This window comes from Lagopus leucura, unplaced genomic scaffold (genome assembly GCF_019238085.1).
Source record: "Lagopus leucura isolate 7727_CA_CO unplaced genomic scaffold, USGS_WTPT01 145-19_obj-0_obj, whole genome shotgun sequence".
NCBI lineage: Eukaryota > Metazoa > Chordata > Aves > Galliformes > Phasianidae > Lagopus > Lagopus leucura.
The window spans coordinates 106,889-133,957 of NW_024966884.1; the positions used below are offsets into that span (position 1 = coordinate 106,889).

The 27,069-nt window shown below is 51.4% G+C and overlaps 2 protein-coding genes across 6 annotated transcripts in view; one reads left to right on the forward strand and one right to left on the reverse strand.

Annotated features, from left to right (window-relative positions):
• The window catches only part of SBNO2 (strawberry notch homolog 2), a 51,399-nt gene extending 41,238 nt beyond the window's left edge, over positions 1 to 10,161 (reverse strand). For 2 of the 3 annotated variants that reach the window (XM_042893534.1, XM_042893532.1), the window contains exons 1-3: positions 10,078 to 10,161; positions 1,739 to 1,959; positions 948 to 1,027 (exon numbers count right to left, since the gene is read on the reverse strand). In XM_042893534.1, coding sequence (XP_042749468.1) covers positions 948 to 1,027; positions 1,739 to 1,864 — 206 coding nt within the window. In that variant the 5' untranslated portion in view covers positions 1,865 to 1,959; positions 10,078 to 10,161. Of the gene's footprint in view, positions 1 to 947; positions 1,028 to 1,738; positions 1,960 to 6,884; positions 6,911 to 10,077 lie in introns of those variants that run through there. The other variant, XM_042893533.1, reaches the window with a different exon arrangement.
• A 4,692-nt stretch (positions 10,162 to 14,853) lies between these two features.
• The window catches only part of STK11 (serine/threonine kinase 11), a 34,721-nt gene continuing 22,505 nt past the window's right edge, over positions 14,854 to 27,069 (forward strand). For all 3 annotated transcript variants that reach the window (XM_042893513.1, XM_042893514.1, XM_042893515.1), the window contains exons 1-5: positions 14,854 to 16,160; positions 22,571 to 22,654; positions 25,487 to 25,576; positions 26,273 to 26,405; positions 26,867 to 27,003. In XM_042893513.1, the coding sequence (XP_042749447.1) occupies positions 15,871 to 16,160; positions 22,571 to 22,654; positions 25,487 to 25,576; positions 26,273 to 26,405; positions 26,867 to 27,003 (734 nt within the window). In that variant the 5' untranslated portion in view covers positions 14,854 to 15,870. The remainder of the gene's footprint in view (positions 16,161 to 22,570; positions 22,655 to 25,486; positions 25,577 to 26,272; positions 26,406 to 26,866; positions 27,004 to 27,069) is intronic.

The following is a 27,069-nucleotide window of genomic DNA, read 5'->3' on the forward strand; positions in this document are numbered from 1 at the left end:
TCCACCCAGGAAGGAGGTTAAGCTAAATCCTCAAGCACTATGAACACAGTTAGTAACTCACGATATCAAACGCTCCCTCTACTACTTTCCTTCCTTCCACCTCTGACCTAAATAAAAACACATCCTGCATCTCTGTGCCACTCCCTGCATTCACAAAAGAAACCAGAGCAGCCCAGTCCCAGCAGTGCCCCAGTGGCACCAGGCCATTTAACCTCCTGCCATCCCTAGCGTTCAACCTTCTGCCCCAGGACAGAGGTACGTGACAAAGGATGAGAACATCACTTACTGCTGTACACAGACCCCCCCAAAATGCTATTTGCAGCATGTAATCTAGGTGATTTTCTGCACAGGGCAGCTTAGGAGGAAGTCACAGTTTCTCACACGAGCCCATACTCATCACTTCACACGGAGGTGAGCTTATCAGTGAAGAGTATCAGTTACAACCTGAAGGAAAACACTCACAAACTCTGCACTGCACAGTAAGGAGTTGTACAGAGCCTTCCAACAAAGAGATTCTAGCATTCACCCAGTCTCCAGTCACCTACACAGCAATAGATCTTCATGTCACCTCACACACCTGTCTCCAGCACCAGTAGTTTGTTCCTTCTTGTCCTCTCTATCTGCAAAAAGCTACAGATGCACAACGGGGTGTTTTTAAGAACTCCATTAGTGTAACAAACCCAGGCAGAAACAAGGCTTTCTCCCTCACCACAGCCACCAGGTTTACCAGAAATCAAAGCTTTGCTGTCTTTGTGTTTTGTCTTTTTTTTTTTTAGTTGTTTGCTGCTTTTTCCAAGATGCAGCAGTTTGTGAAATGCCACAAGATGACCGTGATGCAATTATTTCCCCATCAGTTCGAGAAACAAACAAGGAAAGCACTCAGAAACAGTTGAATCACAGGGTGTGCAAGAGCGGAGGAGAATTATATAAAGGAGAACAGCACTCACTGGTTTTCACTTGGGAAAGATGAGGTTGGGAAAGGAGCAGGATAGCAGTCACTCCACGAGTCGGCAGCCAACATGGAACTCTGAAAGCAGAGCACAGAATGGTCAGAGCAGAGGACCAGCACAACTTTCCTCCAATGCTTCTTCATCTTCCCAACCCCTCTGCAGTGCCCACATCTGAAGAACCAGGCACCTGGGGAGATGGGCCTCTTTTTTCCTATTTCTGACCATGGTTTATAAATCAAATGTGATTTCTGAACAGAACTGTGGGGATGTGGAGGCTCTTCATGGGCAGAGGATTGCTTCCTGCCTTGTTCAGAACACATCAGTGATTCGGTCTTGTCTGTCCCAGAATGGCTTCTAAAGCACAACTCTATTCACCTCTGCCACTCTCAAAAGAGACACAGGTGGCCCAAACCACAGCTTTAGCATCTCTCAGAGAGGAGCACCATGGAAACAAAGTTTATGATCTTGCACAAAGTCTGCAGCCCTTTCTCCAGCAGCCAAGCATCTCCCAGCATGTGAAGAGGGATCATTTTAGTCACGGTTCTGTTCTTCCCCTCACATTTCAAAAGCATTTGACAGCCATCAGCACAACCTTCCAGCATTAGCAATCAATACTTCATGCCCCCGGATGGCTGCCTAGGAAGTCTGGTACACAGCTCCTGTATTCACACACACACACAAGGACTCCCGGGATGCAGTGGGGGACTGGTAGCCCTGCCCACACTCCTCCTGGGGACATGGGGACAACCCTGAGCATCTCCCTCCCCAGGGTCACCCTGCAGCCTCACCTCCATGGGCGGCACGGCGAGCGGGGAGCAGAAGCCAGGGATGCTGCAGAGAGCATCGGCTGCGAGCTGCTGCTCGTGCTGAGGGCAGCTCTTCCCCCCATCCATGGCCACGTGTGCTGAGGGCATCAGCCTGCGTCCTGCATGAAGTCCTCAGGGCCAGGGGTGCAGGCTGCAGAGCGGCAGGAGGCTCTTTATCTGTGCTCTTCACCCTGTACCATGTCCTGCGATGGAAAAGAAACACACAGTTATGGTTTGGGAAGGGGAAGAAAGCAGGTCTGAGTGCAAACCCAACTAAGACATCAGTAAATAGACTGCAGAACGCCTGCCAGAACAGAGAGGTGTTTTACCAGGAAATCTGAGCTCTCAAATATCACCACACCTGGAATTCACCCAGACAGTGAACTTGCATTGAGCACCTCTCCTGCCTCACCACACACACTGTGCACAGATCTGGCAGATCGTTGCACGCCTGTGATTCCTGCAGTAGGTAAAGTGCTGGATTTTAGCTTGAAGAATTTTCCTTTTCCACACACAAAAAGATTTTGCACTTCTGAGCAAAGTCCTCACTGAAAATGATCCATTTCCCAAGACCGCTCATTTGCACAGCAACTCACGCTGGCTTACTGAGTAACTTGGCAGGCTTGAGCTGTTAGGAAGCAGCTGAAACACCAGACAAAGGCCTGCAAGATACCCACATGCCACCAGCAATCAGCACCTATTAGCACGCAGGCGCTTAATTCAGCCCAGTGAATGGCAGGCCGAGTTCTCACAGCCAGATTAATGCAACCCATGGTGGGGCAGCACCTCTCCAAAACAGCCCTGGCACCGACGGGATCGCAGGACTTTGTGAAGTCACCTCTGAGTCAAAGTCCCTATGAAAATAAAGTGACCTTTCAGCCAACAACATTATCCCTGCATTTGTAACAGAAAGCAAAATTGAAGTGACTGTTTGCTCCTGTCCCTGGGCAGCCATGGCAGGACAGCTGTGGGAGCAGGGCTCACATGTGGATGCTGCAGCACCTGGAATGTGGCGATGCAGGAGCCTGGGAAGGCACAGTGGGACACGGCCTCCAAAGAACGATGCTCATTCCACTACAGAAAAAAAGCACAGTGGATTTTAATTAATTGCTAAACAAATAAATACTCTTTACCAAGGCCCTGAAATGCCAGGATCCTTCTTGCTGACCACAGATTTGCTGCGATCTCATTCTTTTACTCCCAGAAGCGTTTCTTTCTATTGTGTTATAAAATCCACACTTGGGCTTTACAGTCCATAAGCCCGGGAGCAAAAGCAGTTAAAAACAGTCAGCTAACACCCTGGCACCCTAATCAATATACTGACCTCAGGCCTCTTGATTCATTAGTCGAACATCAGCACCAGGGTTCCCAAAAAGCAGCCTGCCCACCATGTGCAGCCCTGGAGCCTCGTGAGGGGCTGCACACACACTGCCATCCCCAACAGCAGCCCGTTCAGCAGTGGGAACCCCTCTGACACATCACAGAGTGCTGATGCTGAAGCAAAAGCTGCTTGATGCCACATCTCCCAAACACAAAGGGCTGCAGATGGATTCCTCGGGCAGAGCCACGCTCCTGTCCCACCTATTGAGCAGCTCTGCACAGAAAAGACTGCAGAGATGTTGAAATATTCAAGGAATTCTCCCTCCCAAAGCACACCATCTATTGCAATGCAGCTTGCAAACAGCGCTGCATAAATGTAGACTTTGACCTCCAGCCCATAGTGAAGACAGGCAGAAAAAAGGCTCAGTCAGCACGTAGCAAAGCAGCCCGAGCTCCAGCAGAGCCACCCCAGGAGATGCTTTTTTCCTCACACTTTTCAGGTTGCTTTCTTCTTTGGCTTTATGTTTTTCCCTGATGCCACTGGGTGGTTGACAAGAGATCCTACGAAGTTTTAATTTACATCTTAGGAAGGAAGTGGTGAGAGAAAGGCTTCAACACAAAGGTTTATCACAGCTCCGCACCACAGGTGGAACTAAAGGGTTGGCTTAAAGAACAGCTCTGCCTCAGCCCTCCTCAGCCACAGCCCTCCCTGCTGCTCTTCCCACTCCATGTGTGTGACAAGAGGACCCATGCTGACAGGGAAGCCCGTGCTGAGACACCCAGATCCCCCCCACCAAGCAGTGGTGAGCTAGGATTGCTTGCCACCTCCACCGACCTGTTCAAAGTCCCCCAGCCTTCCAGGCAGACTGAAAGGCACACAAAGCAACAGAAAACCTGAGACCTTATTCAAATACATAGAGCTGCAAATGGCACAGATAGTTTCCCCTTGGAGATGGCTTCAAATAAAGCTTGGCTGCTGCTGAGCAGAGGCGGTGAGGAGCACCAACCCCAGGGTCAGCATCACAGACACTTCAGAGATATTGACATCCTCTGGTGCCTCTAAAACACCAGCCCTGGTCTCAGCAGAAAGCTCAGGGATTTTTTTTACTTCTCTTTCTTCCAGTTTGTAACAGCTTTCGATAGGAAATCAGCAGCAGTTATATTCCCATAACTGTAAATATACAGCTTTACTTCTACAGCCAAAGGATCTTATAAAGGGGAAAATCGATAACAGCATTTCTGCCTGCCTGCATCTCTGTGCCTCAGCAGCACGTCTCAAGGGCTGGATGCATGGGTTGGGAGCCCCAAGGAATGCAGTGACAGCGAGTGACACCCAGACCTCATGGGCTCCCCATCACGGTCACACTGTAAGGGACGGATCCTCTCAATACATCCCCAATGGAGCAGTGCACTGCTGGAGAGCTGCAGTGCTGTGTGTGAGGGCAGCAGCTCCACACCAGACTGATGGACGCAGCCACACAGCCAGCACCCAGCCAGCAGGTGTGCAAAAAGCACTTGTGCAAGTCTGAACACAAGCAGAAGCACGGCAGCTGCCTGCTGCATGAATGCTAGAAGTGGGAACGGCCCCAGTGCACGGCGGTGTTGGCATCCTTTGGGCAGCCACAGAAAGCCACAAATATCAGCAATTCCTTGCAAGCCAGAGCTCTCTCATTTCCACATCCTAACGGTAAAAATGGATGTTTGCTGACTGTTAGGTTTTTAGAATCTTGACTCCGTAAGCCTGAAGAAGCAGCGCGGCACCACTGAGTTCAGGAACCACAAACTGGCTGAAGCTTTTTATAGAACCAGAAAAGAAAATGCAGGATCACAGAAAGCAGTGACCTCAAATTCCAGGGCAGAGCTGCTGGGGATGAAGCTGCTCTGGCCACAGTGCAGCCCTGCGTGGGTCCTGGGTGCCAGGAGGTAAAGCTGGTGGCATCCAAAAGCTCCTCACATGCAACATGCTCCTAAATAGAACTGCTAAGTAATCAGGCTAATTTCTGGATGGCTGTGTTATTTGTCGTCAAGAATTAGCTGCAGCACAGGAAGTAAGCAACTAAAAACCACCAAAAGAACAACCAAATAGCAGAAGGATGAATTCCTAAATACTGCTGGAATGAATCTTGCTTTGCACATTAAATTTGCTTCTTCATTCACCACCGCAAAACGTATTAAAAAATAGCTGTAAAAAATGAATGAAGAGCATAAGCCACAAAGCTGGTCGCTGTAACAGCTTCCAACCCAGCAAAAGTGCTCAGGAACCATTGAGGATGAGGTTCCTGCCACAATAAGGAAGGCAAAGGAAAAGGAAAACGCCAGTGCCTGGTGTAAGCAGCAGCAGGGCCAGAGCTGAGCCCCAACAACAGGCAGGTAAAGCCCTGCTTGCACTGCTGAGAAGCAGCAACGTGCCCCTCCTGATGTGGGGTGATGGCACTCAGCTGTGCTTACACAACCAGGGAATCAAAGCTGGGTTGGCTGCTGCTTGGCCAAGCAGCTGGGGCTCATAGTGAAACTGCTGCCGAGCGTGACAAAGCCCCGCGAGCAACCGTGAGTCACCCTGATGAAGCCACAGCAATAATTCAGACATTACTAAGTTTGCTTACAGGTTTGCCATTCAGCCCAGGTCACAATAGGCAGGAATTCCTATGGAAACCTTCCTGCCCAGCTGTTACAAAGAGCATATTTCAAATGTTAACAGCCTGATCTCTGTACAAGTGTGGAATTGCTGCAGCAATTCCAGGTCAGAAGAACACAAGGACCTGTCCTGCAGCAGTCAGCGCCAGCAGCACTGTGGTGCAGGCTCAGCTCACATAGCTGCATCCAGGAGAGGTGGGAGCCCACAGCACGCTTGGGACAGGTGAGCACTTCCTTCTGGTTGTGTTTCAGCCTTTGTTACTCACTCCAAATCGTTCTCTTTTAAAAGACGACAGCTAGGAAACCACAGGCAGGTCCTGAACAGTCAGAGCTGAACCTGCCGAGCATTGAGTTACCGTGTATCTGTAACGAGAGAGAGGGCTCTGAAACACAATCCTGCTCCTCTCCTGATGCACACAGAGCCCAGCGCTCTGCTCCACCTGTGTGGAGCATACAGGAGCACAGCTGGAACACAAACTGCCCTCAGAAATGGGAACTGAGCACCACGCAACACCAAAAAGTGATTGTAGGTCTCAATGACTGAGCCAGCTTCAAGTTCCTCTTTAGCACTTCTTCTTGCCATATTTTTGGACAGAGTTTAGGCTGAACATTTTGCCTTGAGCAATGAGGAAGGAGGCTTTGAATCAGAGCCCCGTCCCCAGCAGGGACTCACACTATGGAAAACCAAGGAGGAAAAGTCAGGGTCAGCCCAGCACGTCTTCAACCTCACGCATTAGAAAGCATGAAAGAAAATGAGCCTGATGCAAACATCTTCCAAGTAACATTAGGAAGTTACAGGAGAAGAAAGAAAAATTTATCCTCAGGCTGGTGAGGAGCACAGCTCAGTTCAGATACAACAGCACAGGATAACATCAATCTAGATATAAGTAATAACAATAATACACATCTGTGATGAAAGTGGAGCCACTCGAGGGCATGCTAACCCAGCACTTCAGTCACCTTCATCTCCTGAATGCTTTCAGCTAGAAAGAACGCACGTTGGGTGCATCTGCTCTGCACAGACTGAGCTCCACATCCTGTGCACACAGCACCACCAGGCTTGGGAGTGAGACAGAAGGGAACAGGGATAAGCTCACTGCTCAGCAGGGCTATGCCAGCCAACAGCAAACTGCGGTGACTGAAAACAAACGGACAGATTAACTGCTGGAGTTACATCGTCTGTAAACAAAGAGAAGAGCTGAGATCATTCTGAAGCTTCTTGCCAGATCCATCCAAGATACACAGTGGTGCACGCAAAGGAGATAAATTGTCCTCCCAGATCAGCAAGAGCTCTGCCTTCCCAGCAGTGCCAGGCCCTCCTTGTTTCAAGTTAAGGCCACGCAGAGAAAAACTACAAATCAAAGACACTTTTGGGCAGGAAGCATTCTCAGCAGAGTACAGACTGTCCTGTGTAGGTAGGCTGAAGGCAGGTTTGAATTAGCACATAGGAAACCTTTATTACAAGTACCAGGGAAAAAATAAAAGCTGAAAACCAGCATACAAACCAGTCAGGGGCACAGGCTGCAGCACAGGCACTCAGAACAAGAAGAGCAGCCAATAAAGTCAGGATAGAATCTGACTTGCTGGAGGACACTGAAGGAATCCCTCTCCAAAAGATGCACCATTCTCACTGCACACAAAGCAACAGTTTAGTTGTTTGCAATCACAATACACAAACATCAAGTAAAATCAGCACAAGCTTCTTGCAAAAAAATAACATCCTCCTCGTGGCTCTGCAGCACTTCACATTAATCCACACCAAAAGCCGTGCTGACAGCCTGCAGCCAGACAAAGCTCTGCTATTTCCCCACACGCAGCCTGCAACCAGGGAGTTTATCTGAGATGCCTGTGAAATTAAGCCCTATCAGGAACTCTCCAGAGCAAAAGTGTCGTTACAGTGGGTGTGAAGAGAAGAGCACGGTAGCAATATTTATGCCACACGGGTCTGCCATGGAAACAGTCGCCCCACGAGTGAGGAAGTGCCTCATAGCTCTGAGGGCCTCCATGTACAGAGAGGGGAACTGCACTGACAGGGGCTCCCACCCAGCTCCACGGAGCCCCCCTCACTCCCAGGAGGAGGGTCAGTGCCACACAGCACTCCCAGCAGCCGAGGCCGTGGCTCCAGGCTCACGCTGCCCATCGTTCAGATGCTCCTCGGCGCTGTTTGGATACCGGCAAGAGTCACGATGGCCTTAATCCTCAAAAGAAAAGCACAGAAACATAAACCTAACTAATGAAAGAGGAGGAAAAAGTCAATTGGGAGCCCTGATGCTGGCATTTGCCCCAGTGTGCCGTTCCTTCTATTTTCGTGGATTAATATTAGGCAGTTGAAAGTTCCCAGACTGAGAACGTGCCAGAGCTGAGGCTGGAGCAGCTCAGACAGGAGCACACAGAGCAGCACCAGGCTCCTGGAGTCAGCCTCAGAACACACCTGCAAGGCAAAACTGTGCCATAATGCTGGTTAATTAAAGGGAAAGAAGAGCAGAAAGCACACAGCTGACTAAGGTTTAAAGCCAAGGAACGCGACCTCCAGGATCCTCTACGCTTTGCCTCTGCCCACTGTTTTTGAGATAATCCCAAGAGAAGCTCTGCAAGAAACACTTTGCATGAGCTGAGCAGGTCCTGAGACCCTGTGCAGTGTTACCACACAGGCTATGAGTATTCTGCTTCACACACTGCTGAGAAAACACCCCAGGACATCAAAGCCTGCTTCTCTACTGATCACAAGCCCATAGCAGCAGTCCTAACCAGACAGCCTTCAGGCAGGCTCAGCACGCTGTGAAAGAGGCATGTGTTGGCCTCTTTCATAGCTCTATGTTTACAAATCTTGATCGTGTTACCAAAAATGACTGAAGAGTTTCAAGCTGAGAAAGTGTTTCAGGAGAATATAAAACTCCTAATTAAGCCTATACTGCTTTCCAGAGAGATCCAGACTCTCACGACCGAGAGTCACAGTGCAGCATTCAGTGGCTGCACAGTTGGCTCTTTAATACAGTGTCACTGTTCAAAAAGCTTGAAACCTGTGTCAGCATTTTCATTATAAACCCCCCATTTCAGAGCTCTGTAACTTAAACATTAAAAAGGCCCATTCAGTCAGGAAACACAACCCTCAAACAAACCACGGGGTCGCTATTTTAAACACAAAATTAAAAGTAAAATAAATAAATTAAAAGGAAAATTCAGTCCATGTATGCTTCAGTGTTAAAAAAAACAACAGTCTGCAGTGAGCAAGGCTGTGCTTTTCATGGAGCACCCAGCTTGGCAGATGCATCTGTCCCATGTGTGACACGTGATGAAGTGTGACACTTGGCTGCACCGTTCCTGTTCCAGGGTAAAGAATCAAATTAAGAACATGAAAGAAAAGTGTTGTAGAATTCCCTGGCTCTGCTATCTTCTGTCCGGCTCTGTGGGTTTACCATCACATCTGCATAGTTTCACTTTCACCCACCCGAAAGCCCTGCACAAGCAATTCCTAGAGGAGGAAAAACACTACCAGAGAAAACAGGTGGGGAAATGCATTCCTCTTTATCAGCACCAGTCAGCCATCCCAGCCATTGCATGAAACAATCAGATAAAAAACACCACTCCAAACTAGACAGCAACCTTCAGGTGCCAACGATGGCTCCACTAGCTCCAGCACTGCCCACCAGGGACATTTGGGAATGCCTGAAAGCATCCCTTCTCCAACACTGCATCAGTAATTAATTATGTTAAGAACTGGGTACTGCAGGTGACTGCTAACAGCACCGGAGTTAAGAGTCAAGTTCTACCCTTCAAAGGCTCTTAATAGGGCCATTAAGAACCGCACCACAACAGGCAGACACGGGCTTCGAGGCTGTGCTGATGGTTTTTAAGTATCGACTCAAAAGTGTCTGAACAAAGTGTAGAAGTGAGAACTCAGCCTCCGCACAGCACAGCTCGATCCTCAGCACTGGGCTGCATAAAGTGACAGGGCCGGCTTTCGCTTTGGAAGGGAGACTGCTACTGCAAAACACCGACCCACAAAGCACTCCGAGGCCCCTTCGCCTCTCACAGAACCGAGGAGCGGTCGGAAGGGCCCCTGCAGACCCCCTCAGCCGTGGGCTGGGCGCTCCCTACCAGCTCGGGCTGCCCAGGCCCCACCCACGGCCTTGGGCACCGCCAGGGATGGGACAGCGCAGCTCCGGGCGGTGTCGGAACCTCACCAGCTCCCAGGAGAGGACTTTCCCCTCACATCCGACCCGCCGGACACGGACCAGCGCCCGCCAGAAGGGAGCGGAGGAAGCAGCCCGCACTCCCGCAGTGCCCCTCAATACCGGAGGCCTCCACTCGCCGAGAACCGGAGCTCCACAAAGAGCGAGCCCCCGCCCCGTGCCCCCAGCCCTTACCTGCGCGGGGGCTCAGGCTCCCGCCCGGCGACCACCGCCGCCTTCTGGCTCGCCCTCAGAGGCCGCCATTTTGGGGGAGGGACACGGACTTCCGGGCGGAAGTGGGCGGAGGGCGCCACCCCTGGAAGGCGGAAGTTCCGCAGGGCGAGGCGGCGGTGCCGGGCTGCGCAGGCATGGCCGGGCACGTGGAGCGGCTGCGGGCCGGCCGGCCGCCTCCCGGAGACCGCGGGGGTCTTCCTCCTTCGCCCCGCTACTCCCACCTGCGAGGTGGGGATGGGGGCGGCTGTCGCGCGCTGTGGGACAGCGGAGAGGTGAAGTGCTGAACCCCGGGAGCGCCGCAGCCCCGAGGGAGGAGCGGCTCTGCGCCCCCCCCCGACTCCCCCAGGCTGCCTGACGCCTCCCGCCCGTTCCTAAAGCTTTTTTTAATTGTTTCTGTTGGATCTTTGCCCCGGTTCAGTCCCAGGACAACGAGAACAAAAGTCCCTACGGGGTCACGTAAAGAAACACTCCAGATAAGGCTATTTTTGTGTTGGCATCTTCAGCAGAGCAGGGCTGTGTCCGGCTGATTCCCAGAAGGGAGCTGCCAGCAGAGCAGAGCCGCCTCTATCTGCAGCCTCTGAGTGCTGTGCTCCTGCCACAGGGGGAGCAGAGCAGCCCCTGAGCACTGCACCCTGAGACACCACAGCTGGGGATGTGGCCGTAGCCTTGCCCAGCCCAGCGGCAGTTCTCTTTGTTCTGCTCAGACCTAAATGTCGCATTTGGGCTCTTGTTGTTAACATGCACTGCTCTCAGAACACTTCATTCACCTGTGTGCATTAATCAAGGCAGTTGTGTCACATTTGTGTTGTTTTGTTTTGTTTTTAAATATCCATTCTCCAGAGCTTAACATGAGAGATTCTGACTCTCAAGTCACACCTTGAACACCTCCTCCTGCTCTGACTCATCCCATGCTGCCGCAGGCACCAAAGTAGCACCAAAGTACCTCCTACAGGTAGCACTGCCCTGCAGTGCTCTGCTTGTTCCCTTGAGGACATGGGCTCCATGAGAACAACTGCTGTAGCTCCATTAGTTGCTGTAGCAATTGGACAGATCAGTACAACAGGAAAGGCATTACAACAAAGGTGTGATGATGAAAGGACCAGCAAAACAGAAAGGTACCATAAAGAACGGGAAGAAAATTGCTTACCTGCATGACGAGATTCTAGGTTCATAGGGGAAAACTTCACCAAGAAGGGATCTCTAGGAAGAAATCCTTTCCTGGGGCAGTCAGCCCTTAAATGGGGTCTAAGAGAGGTACAGTCAGGCTCCAGCCCTTCTGGGTTGCACAGATGAATTGCCTTCACCTGTGCTCTCAGGGCTGACTGGGTCTTTTCCCTGGGTGCTCAATCAATGGTTCAGGCTGGGACTCAACAATTGCCCTACAGTCATGCATTTCTATGTCTTAAAATCCCCTAGAATTATTTGTTTAGTATGATACAACTGTGAACAAAGCAAACACAGGAAGAACCAGCACAGATCCCTCCAGCCTCCTCCTGTGATCAGTGCCATCCCAGCAGTCGGGGCCATGACACAGCGCTCGCCTCCTTTCCACTTCTCACCCCAGTTCCCACTTCAGACATGAACCTGATGACCCTGCAGACCCCTCCCAACCCCTAAAAGCTTCCTCAGGAGCAAGGGAGCATTGAAAGCCTCTATCCTAATGACCGCCTCTGGATTAGGAAGGGAAGGATTCGCACATGCCTCCATGAGGTTGTGCTGGGGTGAGTATTGTTGCTGCACGAGAAGACAGCAGCACCACAAAGGAAAGCCCCCCGTGAGCTTGAGGCTGCAGCACAGCCCCTGCTGCAGTCAGTGATGGGCTTTGTGCCAAGCACCTTTATCTGTGATCCCAAGCAGCATCCCTGGGAAGTGCTCTGCCTTCCCCAGAAGAAGCCTTTCCCAGGCAGCTGGACCTCTGGGGGACAGCAGGTCCTGGGGGAGCAGGATCAGAGACACAAACATCAGGGCCCTGATCCAGAAGTGCTGGCTTGCAAGCATGCTACAGGGTCGTTGCTGCGGCCATGTCAGGGTGTTTGGACACATTACGTGCACTGAGTTCCTGTTTCTTCCCACAGCCTGGAAATCCCCTGACTTTCCACTGGGTTGGGGTACCCTGGACCCAGCTGGGCCCATGCTGCCCTACAGCTTTAACAAGGGACAGCACAGAGGGGGAGAATGGAGCCACAGCTCTGGGGGTGTGGGCTGGTGTGTGCCAGACCATCAGAGGGATCTGTAAAGCCCCCTCAGTCCTGAGGAGCCCCTTCCTGGAGTGTCACCTCCTGGGAGCAGAGCGCAGCTGATGCAGCCCGGTAGGAGCTGCAAAGGAGGCAGTGGGAGCTGCTCCTATCTGGGGTTCTTTTGTGTGGATGTTTTCCAATCAATCCTGCCCTTGTGCTGCTGGGAACCCGGCCCTCTTGGGAAGGGGAAGCACAGCACTTACCAGAATTTGGGTGATCGCTTTCCAGCACTTTGGACTCTGTGCCAAGATCGAAGTAAATCACATGTGGCCAGGCACTATCATGAGAGAAGCCTATAAGGGAGCAGAGACAAACACAGTGTTACAGGGCCCTGAGGCAGGGAGAACGCAGAGCTGTTGGTCCTGGGGCAGCTGTGCCTCCTTCTGTGCAGGCGTTCTCTGATCCTGTCTCAGTCTCTTGTCCTCAGTCCTGAGCTCCTGCTGCCCAGAGATGGAGAGGGGCTCATGGAGCCCAGTGCTACCTTGCTGGTTTCTCTCTTTGTTCTTCTTTTGGTGTTCACTGAGCTCGCTTGTGTGTATGGCCATGTATGCTGGCAGGCTGCTCTTATTTTTTAAATAAAAATAGAGATTTCTATGGAGCTTAATCACTTCCACAAGAAGGGGTTAAAATACCCCATAGTGCAAATCTCAGAAGAACAAAAATGTCAACTTCTACCAACAAACAAAAATCTCAACTTACCCCAAGGGAACCACTATACGGGTCATATTGGAAAAGCTTTTTCCAATGGTTTCTGCACTTTTTTTCTAACACTGTCCAAAAGCAGATGGCAACAGCTGGAGGTGATGCCATTTCCAGGACAGAGCCTCTGGGAGCAACTGAGTGAAGGTAGGCTCTGTATGGCTCTTGGATGCGAGGGGCCTCAGAGCAAGGACAGGTGGGGACACAGGCATGAGGAAGCTGAAGCTGGACTCACTGGGCCCTGCAGGCCCACGAGCTCGGCCAGGAGGTGGCAGCTCTTGCCGCTCTGTGGTGCTCTTGAGATGCTGCTGCTGGGATCCAGCAAGGAGAAAGGCAGTAACATCATTGCAAGAGGAGAAAATGGCCAAAAGGTCAGGATAGGGTGTGAAGGAGTGATGCAATGAGAACACAGCCAGGCACAGCAGCACTAACAGCACCTCTGTCCCAAGAATGTCAGGACAGACAGTTGGGGAGGACAGACATGTGGTGAACTGCGTGGTTTAACAGTGTGGGAGACTCATTGGCTGGGTCCTCCTCCAGCAGCCAGGTGGACACCTGGAGGACGCTGCCATGCACATGAACCTCCTCTGACTCATCCAAACCTCTCCTGTCTTTGTTTCTGGCCAGAAGCAGAGGACTGTAGCACAGTGACAGCACACAGCAGAAAGCAGCTGCTGCCCTCCAGCCCAATGCTGGCCTCATTTCAGGGCTGCTGATTCCCTGCTTCACCTCTGAGGGCTACAGATAAAGGCAGCACTGAGCTGTTTACCATCTGCTATTTGTTAATGTCCAAGAGCACAGAGTCCACGTTGAGACTGCCTGATGGGTGCCGGACTCCTCGGTGCTCACCAGGAGTTGGCAGAACGGCCCGTGGCGGCCGATGGCGGCAGTGCGTGAGGGCGGCACGGCGGGGGAGGAGGGGCCTCTTCTGCTGACAGAATTCCTGCACGCACGGCAGGGGTTTAGCGCGTTACGTTTAGCACCGAACGTAGGGATCAGGAGAAAAGACGGGCTGTGGTTCCGGAGCGTTTGTGCAGCGCTAAGGACGGGCTGCACAGCAGGCCCCGCCCGGAACGACCAGGGCGCGGCGGTCCAGGCCCAGGCCCAATGCGCGGCGCCACTCCCTCCTCCACCCGTCTCCATGGCAACCACTTCCCTTCGCCCTTCGCCCTTTGCCCTTTGCCCCCTACTGCCGACAGCACTGACGGACAGCTCCCTCAGCCTATCACGGCGCGCTTCCCTCTACCCGAGTGAAAGGGCGGGCTGGAAACTCCGCGAGCCAACCGGAAGCGAAAGCCGCTGGGCCGGCCCCGCCTCCTCGTGGCAGGACCGCAGCCAATCAGAAAGCCAGCTCTCGGGGGCGGGGCCGGCGCGGAGGCCAATCGGCGCGGACGTCGGTCGCCAGGGAGGCGCAAGGCCCGGGGGGGGGGGCAACGGCGGGAGCGCGGCGGGGCCGGGCGGGGGCGGGAGGTAAACAAAATGGCGGCGGCGTGCGCGCTGCGGCGGCGGCGGAGGGGGTAAAGGGGCGCGGTTCGGCTAGAGTGGGCCCTGAGGCGAGTCCGCGAGGGCAGAGCGGGGACGGTGGCCGTTGGGGATTCCTCTGAGACGGGTGGACGCCTGGGGAGCGCGGCGCCGGGGCCCGGCCCGGTCCGAGGCCCGGGAGCGGGGAGGGAGGACGAGGCCGCCGGGCTCCCCGCTCCGTTCCCCGTGTCGGCGGCGCAGCGCGGGGCCCGGCGCTGAGGGAGCGGCCCCGGCGCACGGGGAAGGGCCTTCCCTGGGCCGCTCGCGGGGCCCGGTCCCCGGCGGCAGCGTCCCCTCAGCCCCGCGGCCCGGCAGCGTGCCGAGCGTTCGGCTCCCGCCTCCCTCCTTCCCTGTTCTCGGAGGCTCTGCTCTGTTCCTCCGGCCCTACCGATACCTGTGGAGTGGCCCGTGAAGAGTCCGTCCCTCTACCCGCATCTCCTTCCTTTGGGCAGGGAATGGGGCGCTGGGAGCACCTGGCGCAGAGGTTTGCTGCCTCTTGAGCCGTCCCGCACCTCGTTGTGCCCGCGCAGCTCCGGGGTTTGGCTTTCTACCGGTGGGGTTTGGCTGTCCAACGCCCGCTGAGCCTGGGAACAGCAGCGGTGACACATCATGTGCCAGGCGCAATCCAGGTGGCTGAAGGATGCCCCTGGGAGATCTCAATAGGCACCGAAGGCCTCAAACTTTTGTAGGCGTGAAAAGTGAAGAAATTAGAATTGTTTCTGAAAACTCTTTCAAAGAAACCTGGTTCCAGCTTCCAAACGGCTGAAAAAAGCCCCAACGTCTGCTCTAGTGCTTGGAAGGTGAAGGCTGCAGGGCAGGAGTGCTTCCCCCGCCATCCTGCTGGGAGCTGGTGCCTGTGCTGTGCTGGGAATGGAAAGCCACGAACGAGACTTGGCAGTGGTCTGTTTTATGTGATGATCTGAGGTCCCCAGGATGACCTAGCACTTACCTTCACAAACTGGGCCAAGCGGAAGGCCGAGGTGACTTGAAAGAACCCTAGAGGTGGGACCAGGCCAGGAGCAAAAGCGAGTCCCAACCTGATTGTGTCTGGTCAGAGCTATATATTCTTCTTAAGAGACGCGTTACTGGAGCAGACCTGGATCTTTTAGCATCCACTTGAGCTGGAAGCAGCTCGTAGTTTGTTTTGTTTTCTTGTTTTGTTTTTTTTTTAATTAATGTTTGTACAATCTTCTGGATGTTTTTTTTCAAGAAGGAGTAAAAGGGAGTGTTGGAAACAAACAAACAGGATTAAAACCCTGAGCGCTTAAGGAAGACAGGTTAAGGAACTTAATCCAGGATGGATATGCAGGAGCCTCAGCAGCTGGGTATGTTTGGAGAGAGCGAGCTGATGTCTGTGGGGATGGACACTTTTATCCATCGCATCGACTCTACTGAAGTCATCTACCAGCCACGGCGGAAAAGGGCCAAGCTCATCGGCAAGTACTTGATGGGAGACTTGCTTGGAGAAGGATCTTATGGCAAAGTGAAGGAGATGCTGGACTCTGAAACCCTCTGTAGGAGAGCTGTGAAAATTCTGAAGAAGAAGAAGCTACGCAGAATTCCCAACGGGGAGGCAAACGTGAAAAAGTGAGTAAATGCTTCTGGTAGCTGGGAAGCGAGGGGGTTAAACTTTGGTCTTTATTTTCCAGCTGAAGTTCTGCATCGTTTGAACTAACCACGTAGCTTTGTGTTTTGGAAATGCTTGGCAAGGTGTAGGTATTAAGGAATGCTCTCCATCCTCAGCTGTGTGGCTGTAGAGCTCCTAACCTTGTCCTGGCTGGGACAGGGGCAGAGAGCTCAGCTTCAAGGGCTCCTTCAGCTGAATGGGAGTGCAGCAGCACTGGGCCGTGGCTGTGTGCTCTCAAACTCTTCAGGCAGTGATTGCTGCCACCCACGTCAGTGCTGGGATGCGATCCCGTGCGTTGGGGGCATAGCAAGCCTTGGGTTTTATTCTTGGATTCTCTTCTGGCTAATGACTTTAGGAAGCAATTCAAGGCTCTTTTCAGTTCATTTCTGCAGCTGTAAAATAGAGACAAGGGCTGTCAACCTCTTTTCAGTGACTCAAGATCTGTGCTTGGAAGGTTTTCCAAGTGCCGGTTACATACTGATTAATCAGGGCACAAGTAACTAATTAAAACATTCTGTGGGGAGCAGCCTAGCGTTATGCTTCATTTGCGGGACTCGTTAGGTGGAACTTTCCCTTTCAGCAGCATTGTGCCCTGCACTCCAAGACCTCGCAGCCTTTTTCCCACAGCAAGCTGTTTGTTACAGCCCCGAGAGGTGGCTGTTTATCTGCTGGGAGGGGAGAGCCCTCCTGCAGCCACAGCAGTTTGCACGGGGCTTATCTCCTCGCAGGAGGGAGGGCTGGGGGTGTTTAGAGGGCTCTTGTGTTGCGCCCTGAGCTGCGACGTGCTGAGCGCAGCGCCCTGACCCAGCAGAGTCTTGTTTCTGTGTCTCAGTTTGGTTCGAGTCCGTGAGCTCAGCTGTGAGATACTTCACGTCCTGTACCTCGTGTCAGCTCCTGGGGTTTGCCTTCTAACCTTCAGTGCCAGGCATGGTGACAAAACAGGCGCAGGGCTCGGTGCTGGGACCTCCCTTTGCTGGCTCGAGTTCAGAATAAGAGTGAACTGCTGGTTAATGTGTAATAAAAATGTTTCTTGTTTTTCTGGTAGAGGCTTGGGCGCCCTGCTCCATCCCTGCCCCTTCACTTCTATCAACAGCTCTGCTGAGAAGAGGGAGGTGGTTTCTTTTTTACTTCAATTTTTTTCTCCCTGATAGCGAAGCCAGGCTCCCAGATACCAGGGGAGATGGCAGAACTGTGGGGATGGTGCTGAGTCCCAAAGTGAACCCTGTAAAAGTTTTGGAGCCTGTCTGAAAATGTCTGACTTGCCTTCATTAGGGTTAGTTAGTGAAGCAGACTGAGTTTTGCTCTGTTTGGTTGTGGATGTTTTTCTGGCTCAGCCTTGCTTGTTTCAAAGCACGGAGGCAGGTTTTCAGTGTTGCCTCCTAATGAGGGCTTACTTGGGCTCAAGTTCCTATTCTTGTCACCTTGCCCTTCTCTTAGGCCACCCATTCATTATCTGCGTGGTCAGTAGTGATTTTTAAAAGACAAAATGCTGTATTTTTGCCATTACCCCCCTGCAACACAACTCTGAGCAAATCAGAACCATCCAGCCCTGCTGCAACAGGCAGGGAGAACCATCTCCTGTTTGAATGGAGCTGCTGATCAGGCATCAAACCCTTCTGGTCTGCCCTGTCGGTTGGGTGGGGGGAGCACATGGTGGCATTTAACAACACGTGTGACCATGGTAAGCTTGATTTCCAGGTAGTGCTGGAAAGCACTGTGTGATCCCTTTTAATGTCACGCTGCTTGGCCACACACTGTTGGTGTTTGGCTTTCTTCAGCTGCATTTGAACAGCTTTACTGAGTGCTTTACACCCTGCGAGCTGCTGGCGTGTAATAAATAAAAACCAGACCGTAGAACCAAACAGCACCATTCTGTCCCCGTTCTGTGTTGGAAGTTCCTCATTACAAGTTCCTCATTACTTCACTCGTTAGTAAATACGTAATGCTTGTTAGCGAGTGATACTTGCAGTCCTGCTGCTGTCCTTATCTGCAGCAGGGTGTCTGCAGCACGGTGCATGTCAGATACGATTGTGACGAGCTGTGTAAACTTTGCAAACGTCCTGACTTCAGCTGGTGTCCTTTGAGATGAGAAATCTCCTCTCCCATCCTTGGCATGGAAGCACTGCTCCGTGCTCGCTGCCTTGCCAGCACCCCAGCGCTGCGTGCAGGCAGGGGGTTCTGCCAGGGCAGGGTGCAGGCAGCTGCTCTCTGGCTGTGTGAGGTGGATGAGAGGGGACTCCTGAACCCTCAGCCGAGTCGTTTGCTTTGCTGCAGGTCCCAGAGTCGCATCTGAAGCAGATCCTCCTCTCTGTGGTTCATTTCACATCGTGCTGCTAACGTGTTGGAGCGCCCTGGCACTGGGGCTGAGTGGCTGTGCTATTTCAGTCTCAAAATACCTCGTTGTCCTTTTCTTCTTCTTTCTTAACTGTGAAGATGGAGCTTGTTCCTCCAGCAGTCTGATCTCCCACCTCGGTTTCTAGCAGATGTAGCTTTTTGCTGCGTGGTGGCTTGGTTTGTATGGCAGAGATGTAATTGATTTAGAATAATGGCCTCGTGCCCCATCCAGTTATCACAGGATGCCTCAGTGCTGCTGCAGCAGTGAAAGCGAAGCTCCTATTAACAGTGTGTTGTCCAAGAAATTCCCTAGAAAACAGTTCCTGGACTGTCAGCTCTTGGGTAATTACACAAGCAATACACAGGGAGCAGTGATGAGCAGGGAGTGATGTGCAGCCTGGGGGTGGGACAGGTCTGCACCCAGACTGGGCACACAGGGCAGGCATTGCAGCCTGGGCTGGAGATGTGGCTCTCATTGTGCAGTGACAGGGTTGGGGCTGAAATGCACGGTAGGGTGATCTTAGCAGGTGGGATGATCCTTCTCCAGCCCCACAGATAATCAAGTTCTGCTCCTGGGAGGTGGGCCCATAGGAGCTCTGTAAGCCCTCAGTGCTCACAGTGGAGTGAGACACGTCTCCTAAGTCAGAGTGGGGAGCTCTGCGTGCTCTGAGTCCCTGCAGAGGGAGGCTGGGGTGCTTTGGTCAACCAGCTGGTGCTGTGGCTAGTTGCTGCTTCCACTCCATGCCAGGAAGGAGTTCAGTGGGATTGCCAAAAAGATAAAGGAAGATTTGGAGGAGTGTTTGTCTCTAGCAGCACAAATTTAATAAAACTGCGTGCTAATAGCCTCCCATTTTAATTAAGTGTTTGGGACTTTCTGTGCATATCCCAAGTGTCTTGTACTGTACTTACCCTGCTCGGTGATTACTTAGATTTGAATATATGCTCATTAGAATTCTTCTGAGGCTGAAAATGTGCAGCAGGCCTGTAATTTGGGGATTCGCTACGTGGGCCTGCAAATTGAGAGCACTGCTGAAGGAAGGGCTTGCTGCAAGCTGCAGGGTGCGTGCTGGAGGCCAGCATGGCCTGGGGCTGACTTCATCCCAGCCTGCCCATCCAACGGGGGAGGTGGCACAGCGCTGTGCTCACCCACAGCTTAGGAGCGCAGTGCTTGGTGTGGAGCCTTGAGGTGAGCACTGAGAGCTGCCTGGCTCAGACCTGCTGTGAGCCTGTGCTTCTGGGAAGCTCGGTTTGCCTGGAAAGGATCCACCAGTGGAAATCCTACCAGCTTGCACCTGTGGAGGAGCCTGATGAACCAAGGAAGGGAATGCACCTTCAGGTACCTTGAGGCAGAGCCCGGCAGGCCGTCAGCTCGGATGGGCTGTGCTGCATCTTTCCTCTGGAAGGCAATTCTTCTGCAAACCTTGTACTGGGGAGTAGGTAATGTAGTTCTAAAGGGTGTGAGTGCTGTCTTGCCTTTGTGGATAAGGATTTCTTTACGAGTTTGTAAGTTGTTAAAAAAAACCTTCAGTGGAACAAAGGCTGAATCCTGATGCTTCAGTGGTTTCCATGCAGGGGCACTGCTGGGTTCTCAGCACCTTCCAGGCATGCAGGATGAGCAGCAGCTTTGTTCTGGCAGCGGCAGCAGCAGGCCCTGCTGTTTGCCAAAGCAAGGAGGTGAGGCTCCGTCTGTCTGGATGAGCTCAGTGCATCTGGCAGTGCGCAGAAGCCTTCCATGTAGGGGATCTCTCCTCCCTGCTCCAGGATGCTCATGGTTTGAATCAGGGTCTGTGTTCCAGCAGTCTGTCCTGCTGTACGCCAGGGGGCTTCGTGCTCTGGAGAAGTAGAAGAAAGTTGCATGGATTGCAGATTGTTGCAGCCACACGGTAGTGTGAGGTGAGTGGGTACAGCAATGATGGCCTCGAAGCAGAGGCCTCTCTAGGAGTTGGGCTTGCTCCTTTTTGTGGGTGCAGGTAACTGTGGGAGCACTGCTGCACTCATTTCGCCATCTCTCTTGTTCAATCTTTCTGGTAGATTCATTAAAACATAATGAAAATGTAGCAAAGCTTGCAGTCCTCATGATAATACCAATCTAATAACAGCTGCTAGGGAAGCAGGTTTATTTCTCATTCCTTTCAGTAAAAAATACAGTGGTCTGACAAAGTCCATCGGTTGTGTTAGGTTTGGTTTTTCTTCTGCCATCCTCCTGGCTCTGTGCAGAGTGGTGAAGCACCCAAGCACCTGGCTTTGCTTCAGACCAAGAGCCCTTCCCTCTGCTGGGGGAGATACGACTGCAAAAACAAGGCTTACAATTGAAATTTCATGTTGCTTTTCAGAAGGTACAAGGAGATGAAGTTGCAACAGCTGGAGAGGCCCTGAAAACATGGATGAGCTGCAGGCACACAGGTCTCCTTCCCTGCACTGTCACTGAAACATCACAGTGCAAAGTGCAAAGAAAGCAGCAGGGTGGGCTGTTCTTTGTGGTTGGCTGGGGGGGGAGGTAAACACAGGCAGCTTCTGGCAAATTAAGCACCGAGGTCCCAATTAAGCAACAAATTCTGCAACCAAATGGGATTGGAGGTGGCTGTGGCCGGGCTGCCTCCATCCCTCAGCCCTTCCAGTATGCGAGAGGGACTAAAAATAGAGGTAATCTTTCCTCTGGGAAACGGGCTGCTTGGCCCCTGCCCCAGAGGTGGCTGTGCTTTGCTGCTGTTTGGGGTTGGTGGTTCACAGTGTCCTTCTGGGGGAAAGAAGTGGCAGAAATATGAAACATATCAGGCTTTTAAAGGTGGGAGGAATCGGTGTTTGCGCTTTCAAGCAGCGTTGCAGGGAATGAGCCTCTGGGATGAGGATTTTAACTGTGCTCCTAATATTAGAAGCTCTCTGCCTTGCAGGAAGCAGTGCTACTTACAGGGGTGTTTGCTCTGCCCCTTGCTGGCTCTGAGCTCAGCCATCTCCCTTCATTATGCAGGAACTTCTTAGAGCTCTGCTAATGCTGGCTGCAGCTCTATACTAATTTAATCCACTCCGGCCTTTTGGTCATTACTATAATTAGAGCGGCTGCATCACTTTGCAAATCTGTCTGCCATTTAAACTAAACACTCTTCTGAGCTTTGCCTTGTTATTCCAGGTTTCCGTTCAGCTATCCTAATTCTTCAAGCCAACTTGTGTCCTGCATCTTATGAGCTCTTTGGAGGAGCTGTTACTGGTTTGCTAATCAGTCGTGATGCAGCACCAAGTCCCTGTGCTGGTCGTGGCTCGTTACTGGACGTGGTCTAATTGTGCAAGCAGAGCTTTCTGAGCTCCATACAGTGTGCTTGGGCAGAAGCTCTGCCTTCTGAAGCCATGCTCTGAGTTCCTTGCAGTGCTGCTTCCAGCAGCGCAGGCTGGTAAACGTGGCCCTGCTTTTCTAAGGGGCTTAGCAGTGGAAGGAAGAGGGGCTGGTGTGTGGTTCAGCAGCTGCCTGGAGCGGAGCAGCAGAGCGGAACTGAGTGCCTGCACTGCCAGCCAGAGCACTCCGACCTGCCTGGCCTGATCCTCCTGTTTCTCCTCCTTACAGCTGGCAGCAGTGGGGTTCTGCAGGGTGACTTGAATGTAAAAGGTACCAAAATCTGGTGGTTTGGGGCAGAGTGCAAAATCCCAGGAGACAAAGATCGGAACAAATGGATGTGAGATGGCAGCCAGGGGTCAGTTTCCATTGCCAAGGTGCAGCAAGGCACCTTCCCTGGGTTTTGCAGTTTATCTTCTGCCTTCTGCTGAGCAGGATCCCTGGCTGGGGAACCTGGGGCTGCGTGGTGTTAGTGGGGAGGGTTCTCCTTGTACCCAGGTAACATTGCTATGGGCTAACCTGGAGCTCAGGAGCACGCAAAGCCTTCTCTCAAGGAGTGTAGAGAGGTAACCTTTAGTTGAAGCTAAATCAGTCCCTAATACACAGTCACTAATACAGAAGTGCATCGACCCATGCGATTTAGAAACATTAGTTTCATTCCACAGCAAGGAAATAAGCTTTGAAAATGTGATGTTTTTCCTTTTCCTGCAGGGAAATCCAGCTCCTGCGACGACTGCGGCACAAAAACGTTATCCAGTTGGTGGATGTGTTGTACAATGAAGAGAAGCAGAAAATATATCCTTTTTAGCACAGCAGTTGAAGGTTTGAATTCTTGTTATTTTCCACTGTAGTGCTGAATCACCGTAGTTCTGCTTTTGTTGAGGCTCTTCTGAATGTTCCTTAAACTTACAGTTGCTTTCACTAGCATTAAACCTGTTGCATGCCTGGAGTGCTTCCACTCTTAGTGCTTTCTTAAAGTTCCCCAACTTCAGTGTAGAATATTGTCCCCAGGTTACACATACAGGACTGCAGTACAGAACTGCCCCTCCAGGGCTGTTTTGTTGTGTGACCTTCCCTACTCAGGCATGAAAGCAGCTGCAGATCTGTCTCTTTGAGCTGCTGCTCAATGGACCTGTTGGATGGACCTGTTACTGTTTATGTTTTGCAAAAAGTCAATTTTTTTGGTCTATTATTTCTTTTATGCCCTTAGCAATGATCAGTAAATTATTATTGTTATTATTATTATTATTATTTTACCCTTTGGAGAAAATGAAAAATACAAATCCATGTGTTGTGGCATCTGGACGCCAGCAGTGCTGCCTTCCACAGGGGCAGCCATGCTGTGTGCTGTGGCATGAGATGAGATGGGCTGCTGCCCTGCTGCTCTGCTGTCTGTGTGAACGTCCCTTGTGAAGTGCTTGCAGTGACCTGCAGCTTGTAATGAGATAAGAGGTGTATTGCTCCTGTGAGACATGCAGCTCTGGGAGCTGAGCTGAGCCTTGTGATCTCAGCACGTCTTTCAGACTTCAGTGTGCTGCTCCAATTTGTCTTACAAACGTGCCCAGATACCAACTGATGTGCTGCTGTGCCTTAACACACGAGTGAAATGCAGGTGGGTGGCTGGAGGGTTTCCAGTGAGTGCCCTTGGACCAGGCTGTGAGCTTACTGAGCTGATCTGCTGTCGCCTGTGTTACAAATAGCTGCTCTTCTTTTGACAGCGTTTTCCAAATACTGCCTTGCAATTGCAGTACTTCAGAAAAACGGGTAATTTAATTTTGTGCTTTAATTAGATCGAATACCCTGCCACCAAATCATTGATATAAAAAGCATGACAACTTTCACTTGTATTTTGTAGCCTTAACGGACTGAAGGGACTGTAATTCAATTACTGTCTGCAGAAAGATACCATTTAATTAAGAAGCTGGGATGCAAACGGAGAAGCATGTCGAAAAAGAGCCCAAGAGAGACCTCGTGTGTTGGTAGTGGGTGATGACAACCCAGAATGGTCATTCAAAAAAGTTTTGACCTCTCTCAGCTAGAAGGGGTGGTTTTGCTTCCTTCCTTGTTACTTAGGGGAGGAAAAAAAGAAAAGGAAAATCCTTATTTCCAGAATGAACAACATGGCATTTGAAACTGGTCCTTAAAGGAAGGGAGGATTCTGTTCTTGCCTGAGTGTTGTGCTGCTAATAGGAGTGCAGGCTTCAGCTGTGCTTATTCTCAGGAAGGTGGTGTTGTAACAGCCTGTCTGTCTAGTCAAAGCCTTCAAAGATTTCCATGGTAATAGGAAAGCTGTGATGACTGGATTGAAAATATCAACACCTTTGGTATTTGCTGACCTGCTGATGCTGGGAATGCAGAGCTGGTGATGAATGGAGAGCTGATCCAGGCAGAAAATAACCCCTGTTGAAGCATTGCAGCTGGCACCCTGACTTGACAGCTTCTGTTAGCAGTGTGTGCAGCTGTGTGTGGGAGCTGAACCCTATTGATGAGCAGGAATGAGAGCTGTGCTTGGGGCACCTGTGCTAGATCTGCTCTGCCTGGAAGTCTGTGCTGGAATCTGGCTGACTGGCCAGGAATGGGCAGCTGTAGAGGAGGGGGTGAGAAGCAGGTGATGAAAGCAAAGCCAGGTGGTTCTTTCTAGAAAGAATGAGAGGTGAGCTTGATTTCCTGACTGCTAGTCTGTATAATCCATTGTTAGTATTGTTTTCTTGAAGATGGGAGAGTTGCCATCTTCCATGTCACTGTGGTACACGTAGTCCCTACCCTTCTACTGGGGTAAGAACCTGTAGGAATGAAATTTAGGTTCTTGCTGCTGTTTTTGCTTCCAATAGAAGCAAATCAATCCGGTGGCGTTGTGCCCATCACAAAATCCACAGCACTTCAGCATCTCTCTGAAGAGCAGCTCATGTGGGGGCACGAGCATTAATGCAGTGTTTGCCCAGGCCTTGGAGCTGGGTGGGATGTTGTACAAAAGGGCAGCAGTTTCTAGCTTGGATCCCACTTAAAATGCAGGTCATCTCTTTAGCCTCTCTTGCCTTGAGAGCATCCTGGGAGATAAACAACTTATTTTGGGCTTAGGTTAAGAAGGCATCTGCCAGGATTAATTAGTGACTGAAGAAATGTGTTGTTACTGGAGAACATGGGCTGCCTGCACTCTGCATCTCAGAGCTGCACTGCCTTGCCAACCCACCAGATGTCTCAGGGTCTGTCGCAGCCCCTCGGTGTGCACTGTGCCTTTCCAAGCCCTGGGAGAGGGGAGCAGAGCAATGATTGCTCTGGGCACTTCTGTCACTTCCATTGTTTGGCCCCAATATTGAAATGCAAGGAGATGAAAACTGGAACGTGCTGGAAAAGAACAAATACTAAAAAGTGCCACCAGCTCTTGGCACTCCTGTAGATTTTCTTAATCTGGGTGTTTTCCAAAAAGCTTCCCAACTTTCTAGGGATCCTTTCCTACCAGTGAAATGCCGCTGTGAGGATGGGATGAGCAGCAGCTGTTTTGGGGATGGGAAATGAAGAAGGGCACAGGAGCTCACTGAAGTCCCAGCTATGAGGGCACGGAGCTGCAGTCCTCGTGCAGCACCTGGAAAGCAGCTTACCCTGAAGCTTCCTTAACACTGACTGCACGTATATGGTGATGGAGTACTGCGTGTGTGGGATGCAGGAGATGCTGGACAGTGTCCCAGAAAAGAGGTTTCCAGTTTTTCAGGCTCATGGGTAAGTACAGGTTTGTTCCTTAGGCTGCATCAGCTTCTCATGGCTGCTCTCTTAAATTCAAGGGTGCACTCTGCTCTGTTACACTGCTGGCTGCCCATTGAGTGAAACTGGCTTGGTGTAATGAGCCTGTTTGTTCCAGCCATGGGGGAAAAAAATGACAGCCTAACGAAGCCATGGCAGAGAGAACCCTTTGATTCTGGGAAGAAAAGCATCTTTCTGTTGACTCTTGCTGCTTTTTGCTGTAAGAGATGCATGACAACCTTTCCTGGCCTTCCTGTGTCATTCTGCTAGGATGTGTGCAGTGGAGGAAGGTGTGAGGGCTTGCCTGCTCTAAACAGGATGGTGCAAGCAGCTCAGTGTCAGGAAAAGAGATGAAAGATCTCTAGTAGGTGAAGAATTGTCAATATCCAGCATGGTTGTTAGCTTGTTGGTGGACAGGCTGATCTGAAGCCCGTTGCACCACGCAAGTAAAGGAACCTTAGAGTTCTGGAGATGGATGTCTGAGGTTACAGGTGGCCTCAGTGAAATGCAGGTGCATTAAGATGGGTAATATTTCTGCATGCCATGAGGTTAGAAATAAGTGTGTGAGCAGTTGTTGCCATGCTGTCACTGTACAACACTTTCTGTACTATTGATGGTTCACGCTTTTAATCTTTGGAAGCGCTGGACTCTTGTTTTCTTTACCTGTCCCTCTAGGTACTTCTGTCAGCTTATAGATGGCTTAGAATACTTGCACAGCCAAGGGATTGTCCACAAGGATATAAAACCTGGGAACCTCCTGCTGACCACCAATGGGACGCTGAAAATATCTGATCTAGGCGTAGCAGAGGTACGTGAGAGCTGCAGTGAAGTGGGAAGTGTGACTTTCAGGATTCATATCACCTCTGGGGGTCGATTGACTTATTGATTGTTCTGCTGAACTTGCAGAACGCTCTGGAGTGGCTCTGCTGAATATTCATTGTAACTGGCAAAACACTTCTATCTCATTGTTGATAACAGCACCAAACTTCCATCCAGGAAGCTTTTAGAGGAGGGTGTTAATCTCAGATAAGCCCAGAAAAGCCCAGAAGCGTGGTGAAGCACCATAACCTTGTACTTCTTAATATATGGAGGCTGTCTTAGCTAGGTAGGGTTGGCGAAGGAAATGTCACTGATGGTGTTTAATTACAGTTGCACGTTCTCATGATATGTGAGCAGACATTCAGTAGTTTTCCCCCTTTTGTGAAAGTTCTGAGCAGTTACAGCTTGCATGCCTTGGAAGTTTGAAACTAATGGCTCTCTCTGCTGCAGGCATTGCATCCATTTGCAGAGGATGACACGTGCCGAACGAGCCAAGGGTCGCCAGCATTCCAGCCACCAGAAATTGCCAATGGCCTTGATACCTTTTCAGGCTTTAAAGTAGACATCTGGTCCGCAGGGGTGACGCTGTAAGTGCCCATGCAGCATCCAGGACTTGCAGTGACAAATCACACGTCCCCACGCAGCGCAGTCTT